This window comes from Henckelia pumila, chromosome 1 (genome assembly GCF_033568475.1).
Source record: "Henckelia pumila isolate YLH828 chromosome 1, ASM3356847v2, whole genome shotgun sequence".
NCBI lineage: Eukaryota > Viridiplantae > Streptophyta > Magnoliopsida > Lamiales > Gesneriaceae > Henckelia > Henckelia pumila.
Window position 1 is genome coordinate 102,728,809 of NC_133120.1, and position 10,180 is coordinate 102,738,988.

At 35.0% G+C, this 10,180-nt stretch overlaps 1 protein-coding gene and 1 long non-coding RNA gene across 2 annotated transcripts; one reads left to right on the plus strand and one right to left on the minus strand.

Moving 5' to 3' along the window:
• The first annotated feature begins 6,130 nt into the window (after positions 1 to 6,130).
• Positions 6,131 to 8,093, plus strand: LOC140871068 (F-box protein At5g49610-like). Its single transcript, XM_073273512.1, has 2 exons — positions 6,131 to 7,246; positions 7,846 to 8,093. Exon 1 carries the CDS (start codon positions 6,131 to 6,133, stop codon positions 7,244 to 7,246), a length of 1,116 nt encoding a protein of 371 aa, XP_073129613.1. The 3' UTR covers positions 7,846 to 8,093.
• Positions 8,094 to 8,674: 581 nt separating this feature from the next.
• LOC140870721 (uncharacterized) lies at positions 8,675 to 10,180 on the minus strand. The gene is made up of 3 exons (XR_012147530.1): positions 10,076 to 10,180; positions 9,894 to 9,980; positions 8,675 to 8,807 (listed from the first exon to the last, which is right to left on the minus strand). It is a non-coding gene; the product is annotated as an uncharacterized lncRNA (long non-coding RNA).

Genomic DNA, 10,180 nt, shown 5'->3' on the forward strand with positions numbered 1-10,180 from the left:
ATTTCTTAAGAAAGCTTTTACCTGAGTGTTATCAGCTTTCAAAGTGAATTTTTTAGCAAGTAAAAATAATGGCCATTTTTCGAAAGCCCTTTTAACTGCATAAAATTCCTTCTCGTTGATATGCCATCTGATAGCCTCGGATTCTGAAAAAAGACCGCTACAATATTTGCATGGTATTTCTCCATCTAGAGTGATTTTAGTAAGCACTGCTGCCCACCATTCGTCACTAGCATCTGTAAATAGCACCAGACCATATTCATCCACGGGTATAGCCATTTTTGGGAGATTTTTACATATCTCCTTTAATTGGTTCACCCCTTTAGTATGGTCATCGGTCCATATAAACCTTGCATCCTTTTTTAACAAAGGACTGAACACCTTTCTGTACATTGCCAGATTGTTTATGAACATTCCTGCAAAATTAACTACTCCTAGAAAACTTTGGAGTTGTTTTACATCTTTGAGTTTATCTGGAAAATTCTTTACCTTTTCCACAATATGGGGTTGTAGAATTATTCCAGTTTCATCAATCTCAATTCCAAGGAATTCAATTTTTCTTGTTGCAATGACCGCTTTCTTTTCAGATAAAACCAGTCCTTCTTGTTTACAAATTTTAGAGAAAATCTCTAAATGTTTAACATGTTCATCTATATTTTTTGATGCTATAAGAATATCATCAATATAAACAAACATGAAGTTGAAATAATCCTTAAAAAGATTATCCATCTTTCTTTGAAATATTTGGGGTGCATTAGCCAATACCATAGGCATAACTTCCCAAATATAATGTCCTTGTAGTGTAGAGAAGGCTGTAAATTTCTTACTGCCTTCTTCCATTCGAATCTGGTAAAATCCAGACTTACAATCAAATTTTGAGAACACTCCAGCATTTCGTACACAGCTAATTAGATGTTCTCTACTGGATATGAAGTACCCATCAAACTCCAGGATTTTATTAATACCTTGGTAGTTAATAACTAATCTGGGTTTCCCTCTTTTTATTTCACCATGATTCCTGACCAGAAAACCTAGGCTGCTATATGGTGAAACTCCCTCCTTGATTAGGCCAAGGTCCAAATGTTCCTTGATAATCATTCTCAGATCCCTTTGGTCTGTTATGTTCATTGGGATAGGCTTATATCTGACGAATTCATACTCTTTGCCTTTCTTTAAAGTGAGACTGGCTTTGAGTTGATTTCTATCCCACCATGCTAAAGGATGCTCGTTGTAACTTTCTTTGAGCCTCTTTTTGACATCTTCAAGGGATACCTTATCTTCTAACTCTATATCTCTGTAATTAAGAGTTACCTTGAGAAGCTTCATATCCTCTGTTTGGAGTTTTTGTTCTGTTGTTATTTTCAACATGGTTTCTCCAAACCTTCTTGGGTCTTTCATTTTTGAGTGGAAAAGTTGTCCTTTATCACCACGCTGGCTGCGAAATATGATCGGCAATTGTCGATAGAAAGCAACCTTGAGTCATTGAACGATAATTTTATGGTCACAGATTGTAGTGAACATAAGTCTTCTTGACTCATTGTCTTGTGTGTACTTCTAAAATATTTGTAAGAAGTTATTTCCTAACAGGATATCGGCTCCTGTATCATGAAAATAGATTGGAGGTGTCTTTACCTTGTACCAAGGTGTTTGACCTGCTCCTCCCATAAGGATCTCTGATTGTTTTATTCCTTTGCAAAGAATTAAAATTCTTCGAGAGAAATCTCGTCCAGCAATTTTGGCAATTCTTCTTCCCATTCTTCAGGAAAAACTCCTCTTTTTGCTGTACAAATTCTTGCTCCTGAGTCAATATAAGCTGCAAAGTATTCAGCCTTATATTGTTCATACAACATCCCAATTGGAATGTATATGGAGAAATGACTTGTTGTCATCTTTTAAAGGGATTACTAAATGGCCCTGCCATTTTTAACAAACTGTGTTTTAACTCAGTAATCCGCTTAAGCCTATTCACCTTTAGTTTTCCTAAGGCTTCAGAAGGTAGAGTATGGTTACTCATTTCCACTTCTTCAATGCGTTCCAGTAAATCATGTTCATGACTTACTTATCTTAACAGTTGCTTCTTCCTCTGTTTGTAAACAGAGTTTTCGAATCTGATTAAGGGATTGTCCCTTATCCAATTCTCTTGGTTTTCCATCTCGAACAATTCTTATTGAATCCTCCAAGTCTTTTCTTTTGCCATAAACTCTATTCCTTTTTCAAGGCGTTTCCATGATTTATGGTCCTCCAAAAACTCTAGGCCAAGAATGAGTTGATCCACTTCTTTTCCTGGAATTCCACAGATTTGAACTTCCAATTCTCTAATATTTATTAGTCCTTGGTAAGTTCCTGTTACTTGCTGCTCTAAATAGTAAATCGAGTTACAAGGAAATTGGTTCCGATGACTTGTAATTTTGAATACTATCTTGACTTCTTTCCATCCCTCAGAGATCTAAGTTTTTCTATTATTGAAAACTCCTTCTCTTCTGGTGGAATTTCCTGAATAGGAGATTTTTTCCACCTTCGACTTGTCATTCGGTCACCTTGAAAAGATAACCTTCGGGGTTCTATTTTAAGATCTCTGTATAGAACCGGTTTATCTTGTATTTGAATGTCTGTTTCTTGAATTAAAGGAAACTCGATTCTTTCCGGGTATATTGCTTGAGCAACTTTCCCAAAGATTTCTGGAATTTCAATAAACTCATTTCTAATGAATAATTCGGAATGATGAGTATTAGAAAGAGCATATGAAATTTGATAAGTAATAGAATATGGTCTATTACCTTCCTTCATTAATCTTTTTTCCTTGAAGTTTTGATGCAACGTCAAGGCTCGACTAAAGTCTCTGTCAGCTAAATTGTAGGCTATTCTTGGATAAATAACTCCTACAATTTTCCCTGCACATAGATTTCCTGAGATCGTACCCATAACAGCATCTTGGATATTCCCCATTCTTTTATCACATACTACGATATCTATGGGTGAATCTATTCCTTCTTTAAAAGTTGTCTTGATCATTATTTGGATTGCTCCAATATGGATCCAAGAAATCGTTCTTGCTACCTCACTTTTTAGCTTCTGCAATTCCTCTCTTACTTCTTCAAAAGGAATTAACTGCATCTCTATTTGATTACTTGTTAACTCCATAGGGATTTCCATTTTCCTTCTTGATACTTTGTAAATCAAATGATGTCTTCTTTGTCTAAGCCCGAGGTTGCCTAAGACTCTTTCTACTTGTCCTGCTGAAAATCCTTGGTATTTTTGTAACGTTGGATTTTCTCTCATAATCCTTTGGACCATATTATGAGATATCGTGGTTTGGCTAAAGAATCCAGCCAAACTTTCATGTGTTTCATGCCAAAACACTTCCTTTTTATTTCTGATTCTGATTCATCATCGGAATCTTCTTGACTAAACAATATCTCTTCTTCGTATATGCTTTCATCTGAGGGGATATCCTCAAATTGATATACTTGGACTAGATCTTGAAAGAAAACCGCATCATCCATATCTGGTGTTGCTTCAAAGAGTTTAACTCCTTTTTTCTCGTTTTTCGGACAATTCGTAGATATATGTCCTCTTGCTCCACATGTCCAGCAGTTGCAATCCTTGAAACTTTCAATTGCTCTTGTATGAGTTCTTCTGAAAGTTCTTCTTGATGCTTCCTCTGCTTTGTGATGAGTTTGTTGCTGGGGGTGTTCTTGTAGGTCTACTTCTTCTTCCTAATCTATAAGATCTGGCCTTTTGTTTGGACTAAAATGTTCTTGGTTTTCAAGAACTTCTCATTCTTTTATTATAGAGATTGTTTCTGAATTTCTTTCTTTTAAATCCCTGTGATCTGTTTCCAATGATTTTTGGAAGATCATTTTCTCTACAACATAAAGGTGTACGTTTATCTATACCCCTTATTTTCTTGTAGTTCTTCTGTAATGCTGCCATATGACACCATTCTGCCAATTTTCCTTTTAGAAAAGAGGCGCGTCTTGCCAACGTATCAAGATTTCCTGGAACGTATTCTTTAATCAGCATTTCTCTCCAGGGACTTGGCATTTTTGCGAAAAATATCTGAATAGCTATATTTTCCTCGACTCCCGAATTCCATCTGTATTTAGTGAATAACATAATGTATTCATCAACTAAACAGATATCATGTAATTCGAGGCTATACAGAGCTTGAGTATATCTTCTCTTTTTCTCTGTATCTTGATTATTAAAATAGTCTATCCCTATGAATTGTGCTTTAAATAGGGTGGCCATTTTCCCTCCAATCTCGCTGAGTGATTCTCCTGCTAAGATTGATTCCTTAGTTTCTGGCATAGTCATCTCCCATGCGATCTTAACAGATCCCATTAGACTCATTTCTAGAAGTTTAATGAATCCTTCTTTATTGAGATCTAATGTCCCTGCTGCAATTCTCATAGCTGATGTCCAGTCATCTATGAGATCTTCTCTGTTTTTAAAGTCTAGAACATCCAGGTTTAACATAACCCCATAAGGATGTATCGGATCTAAAACAGTTTTTCCATAAGGAGTTTGATGTATTGGTATCCTACTTCTTGATCTGGTTCCTGCTGGATGTAAATTTTCTCCAACATGGAACTCACTATGTGGTTCTTCTGTTTTAACCACATATCTAGGGGGATTCCCTGTGGGTTGTCCAATGAGTGGTTCACCCTCAGGAGAATTCATTTTTAGATCTACTACTTTGAGATTCGCAAAATAATCCGCAAGATCTTGTAGATCCTCGAGATTTAATCTTTCTAAAGTAGTCATCAGATAGTGTTTTTCTCTGATACTGCTTTTATAAGTTTAATCATCATCTCATCATCAGTTAAAAGTTTTTTAACCATTTTGGTTTTACCTTTCTGATGTAACAGAGGCTCGGTACCAAATGAGAGAGGTAACCTTCCTCCGGTATTTCCCTTTCTAGAACTAGAAGTGTGTTCTAGATTTATGATTTTGATTTGAAGATCTTTTAGAGTTACAAGAATTTTTCCTTGTTTCTTAAGGATTTCTCCAATCTGTCGAGGTATTTCATACAACTGATTGCTGTAATATTGTACCGTCTTTTGAATTTCTCTAAGATCTCCGGAGAGTTTAGAGGAATCTGGTGTAATCTCTAAAAATTGGGAATTAGAAATCATATTTCTTAATCTCTTCAGAGAGTATAAAAAAACCTAAGTTTCTTTTGTAAAGAATCTATTTTAAATAGATTCACTTGTTTATGAGATTTCATATAAATGAAATCCTCCTGGTTCAAACTCCTGTTTGAAACCATGGTTTGTTGAAAATCTCTTTCTCAACAAAGAAAAGTATGATTTAATGAATAATATAAAGTCTGAATAAAATTACCTAGGCTCTGATACCATTTTGGGAGCCAAAGGAAAATTTTTTATATAAAGTATTATATAAGGGTAGTATAGAGAATTTTTTAGTTTAGTATTATATAAGGGTAGTATAGAGAATTTTTTAGTTTGGAGGACATATCAGGGAACCTTTTTCGTTTTGGGGGACATTTCAGGGATCTTTTTTATAAAAAGAGGGACGTAATTGGCCTTGAAAAATGTGTTAGTATATTTTTGGGAAAGTTAAGAAATTTTAGGGGCATATTCAATAATTATCCCCATGTATATGTATGGTTGTATTTTATCGTTTTTTAATATATGGATTTTAACGTCCAATTTGTTGATCATATTTTTGATATCACTCTAATAAAATAATAATTCTTTTAAAAAATTATATATTATCCAAACAATAAATTTAGAAACAACAATAAAATAATTAAAAGTGTAAAAATAAAAGACTTTAAAACCTCAATAGAAATATGATTGTGTTACAATAATAATAAAATAATAACAAAGCAATGAGGTCTTTACCTAAAATATATAGTATATAAAAAAGAAATAAATTATTATTATTTAGAAAAAAGGAAAAGAAAAATAAAATATATTATCATCATATCTCTAAGATTTAAATATTTTAAAAATTTAATGAGAGTTTTACCGAAAGAAGGAACTTGCCATCTCAACCTCAAAGTCTACCTTTTATTAAATAAATATAAATATTAATATTAATATAGATAGGGTGAGCTAAATCAATCAATTGATCTTCCAGCCGTCTTTTTTCTTCTTCTTCTTCGATGGATCATCTTCACGACTCAATATTGATTGGTATTCTGGTAAAACTTCCCCTAAAATCAGTCATCACATGCAAGCTTGTTTGCAAATCGTGGTATCATATCATCTCCGACCCGTATTTCGCCCACGCCTATAATTCTTTGGAGCCCTTTAAATGCAGTCTGTATTTGGATTCAAGATCTGATGAGATCTGTCTTATTGAAACTGGAAAGGAAAAGGAAGTTGTTGAAACATCCTTGAACGTGAAACGACGCCTTTCCACAAGCAAAGACCAGATGCTGGAAATAGTTGGCTCGTGCAATGGCCTGTTATGCTTCCTGGTGAAAACCCGATTACCAGACGATAGATATAAAGAAAACGTTTGCGTATACAACCCTTTAACGTGTGATTACATAGAGATTCTGGAAACATGCTTAGTGTATAAAAGAAAAGTTTCGGATTATGGCACGAAATTTGGATTTGGTTGCTGCAAGTATACGGGCCAGTGCAAGGTTTTCAGCTTCATGCCAGAATGGGATAGAATTCTCTTTGGATCAAGAATTCAAGGACAGGTTTTCACTGTGGGAGTTGATAGTAGATGGAGGGAGCACGAAATTGATGACTACTGCGAAATCTATTCCACACGTTGCAAATATCCTGTTGTCTTTAACGGAGTGCTTCACTGGCAGGGGGACGTATTTATCGACCAAACAACTAATATTATTTATACATTTGATCTTGAAGAAGAAAAGAGTAGAATAATCCATCTACCACCCACTTTGCAAATCATAGGGTGGATTATACCGCTTGTGGGAATATTGAATGATCATCTTTGTGCAGCTGAGATTGAGGATTTCTCTTGTGTTTGGATAATGAAGGATTACGGGGTTGTGGAATCTTGTACTAAGTATATAGTTTTGAAGGACCCGATTTCACGGAATCCACATTTTGTTTGCACCGGTGCTTCACATGCATTTTCTGAAGAAGAAGAAAAAGAAGAAGAAGATATTGACTCTGAAGAAGAAAAGGAGGAAATAATGGAGTCGCGAATCATATTTGCTTGCACTGGAGAAATAAAGCGCATATTTGGGTGGGAAAGTCGTCCACCTCTGCCATATGTTCCCGTCTGGAAAATTTAGGTACAAGATGTTTTTACAAGTTAATTAATTTTCTATGAATCTGTAAAAAAAAAAAAAAAAAGAAAAGTTAGTTTGTATTATGATTTTTTGTCTTGTGATATTACATTACAATGCACTCTTTATACAAGTCCCTTTGAGATTGTTATGATTGTATTAACTCTTAATTTGTTCGTATTTATTTAGGGATTTTTATGGGTTTATTGGGGTTTGTCTTGCTTTATTTGTTAGCTTATTAGTAGGTGTCCGTTCATCCAGATGTTTTTTTAATTCCCATTTTGTACGTCTATTGGATTGTACGTGTTGTGGCATGATGCATTGTAGAAGGCCTATTATATACCCCATATATTTTCCATGATTCCAATGCCCCTCTTTCATCGTTTTGTTGTAATTTATGTTTGTGCTTGCTTATAGTATTGCCCGTGTCCATTTTTTTAGTTCATTTTACATCACACAATTTGAATTCTTGTTTCATTCTAGCGCTGTCTTTGGCCTTTTAATATTTAATGATTATTTCATGATCCCATTGAATTTCTTGTTTCTTGTTTCAAGATCTTGAAGAAGAAAAGATTGTTATAATCCATCTTCCACCCCCTTTGCAGATCGCAGGGTGTGGCCCGTTTGTGGGAATATTGAATGATCATCTGTGTGCTGTCGAGGAGGGCGATTGTTCTTGTGTTTGGATAATGAAGGATCACGGGGTTGTGGAATCTTGGACTAAGTACATAGTTGTCAAGGACCCGATTCCACGGCATCCAGATTTTGTTTGCATCGTTGCTGAAGAAGAGGAGGACATGGACTTGCGAATGTTTGTTTGCATTGGAGAAATAGAGCACGTGATCCTTGGGTGGGAAAGTCGTCGAGCTCTACCATATGTTCCGTTTGGAAAATTTAGGTACACTATAAGAAAAATGGCCTACGACAACGCTTTTTCCGCGTTGTTAATGACCTCAAAAAAGCATTGTCGTAGCCAGTGTTGTAAAAGCCACGCTCAAAGACAACGCGGAAAAAGCGTTGTCGTTTCCAGAAAACACAACACTTAAAAAGCGTTGTGGTATTTGGATACGACAACGCTTTGTGTTACTTTGATATTACATTAAGCGTTGTAGATTGTATAAAAGACAACGCTTTAAAAGCGTTGTTCTTTGTAGAAATCACAACGCATATAAAGCGTTGTGGATTGCAGCTACTACAACGCTTTTTCCGTGTAAAAAAGCGTTGTGCTTGGCAGATGTTGCTTAAAAAATCATTGTGCGCGCTACCAATAAAAAAACGTTTTTTAAATTTAAATTTCTATATAAATAACACTATTAAAATACATGAAATTGCAAATCTGTGGCAAAATATTCTCATAAAAAATTATAGAGTCATTGTGCTGCAACATATTGAAATTGCAAGGTATCAACAAGCATTTAACGCTAGTTATCTCCACAAAGATGGTGCTGCAATATTGAAAGAAAATTGTTCCTAACAATGCAATTTTTCTGAATGCGACCACAGTTAGCGACGATCTCCGCCACCAGTAAGAACCAGACGATCTCCGCCACCAGTAAGAACCAGACTTCTGAAATACAACATTAGATAACACATGTTAAATATAATATCATATCAAACCATATAAATCTAACCATAAATTTATAAATGACAACACAGTAAAAGCATATCAAACATCATGAAACAGAAAATAGACTAACCACCATTTGACGTTAGATTTCACACACCAAGAGACACATATAATATGGGCAATGAAGATGACGCTGATATAATGCAGTTCAACAAGCAGTAATTCCAGAAAATACAATGACTGAGCTACCAGGAACGTCAGTTAATAAATAGACGAAGACATCTTGGCCGCGATTGAAATTCTATGATTGAGACAACAACTGCTCAATCATCTCGCATGTCTAGAGATTTGGCCTCAGAAAAGCAGTTGATTGTGTTTAAGATATTTGAAGAGTCAGTGAATGAAGTAAGTAAATTAGCTGAGATTTAAATTCAAGAAACAGTTGAGCATTTTGAAGTTTCAAATAAGTTGTTGTGCCAATGATTCTTGAATCAGTTCATGAGATGAAAGAATCAGTAGAGCAACTTGTAAGTTATGAGACAGTTTTGAAAAATTCCTCCAATGTTCCAAGTTTCACCAAGTGTTCAAAAACCAGTTGTGCAAGGGGAAATTATTCAAGAACCAATGGTACTAACAGAAAAAGTAGTGACACCCGAAAGATAACAAGCTGTGAATACTAAATCAATTGAGGACCAAGTATCAAGTGAGCCAGTAAAGAATTCTAACGCACAAGAGGCAGGTCCAAGCAACTGCTTGATTGTATTCACTGCTAAGGAAGTTCCTCAACTTTCTGAATCTCCTAAAATGGAGATCTTATGTACATTTTTTTTATGGATAGCATAACAGTCAGCTTGAACTCAATCACCTCCAGTCTCTCAACCATTCGGACCAATCAAAAACTGACCAACTCAGATGTTGTACAATGCCTACTGTCTGCTTGAAAAAAAAATATGGACAGTAGTTGCATGTGTCCAAACCACCAAATTCACGCATGTACTCCATACACTTGAGGCTTTAATTAATTCAATTCATCCATGCATTATGATAGTTGTTGCATTATTCAAGACACAAAATACATGTGCATACCTATTCATAAACGTGTTCTTGTATACATTCTGTCAACTCTGAAAGCACGTCTTTAATTTCTTCTAACGAGTACTCACCTTTTGAGAACTGTCACATATATTATGGTAATAAAAAATCATATAACAATAACTTTGCAAATTTAAAACAATTTAGTTGTAATTATTTGAGTTAAGAAAGATTACTATTGATCGTAGTGAAACGTTCTCGATATTCTCAACTTCTTGAATGATTTGTCTCATATATCTCATCACATAAAGACCACATTGTTTTGCATCTGGCTGCCGAGG

What these genes read in the sequence shown, in the direction of transcription:
- LOC140871068 (XM_073273512.1), top strand. Translation starts at nt 6,131, where the DNA reads ATGGATCATCTTCACGACTCAATATTGATTGGTATTCTGGTAAAACTT.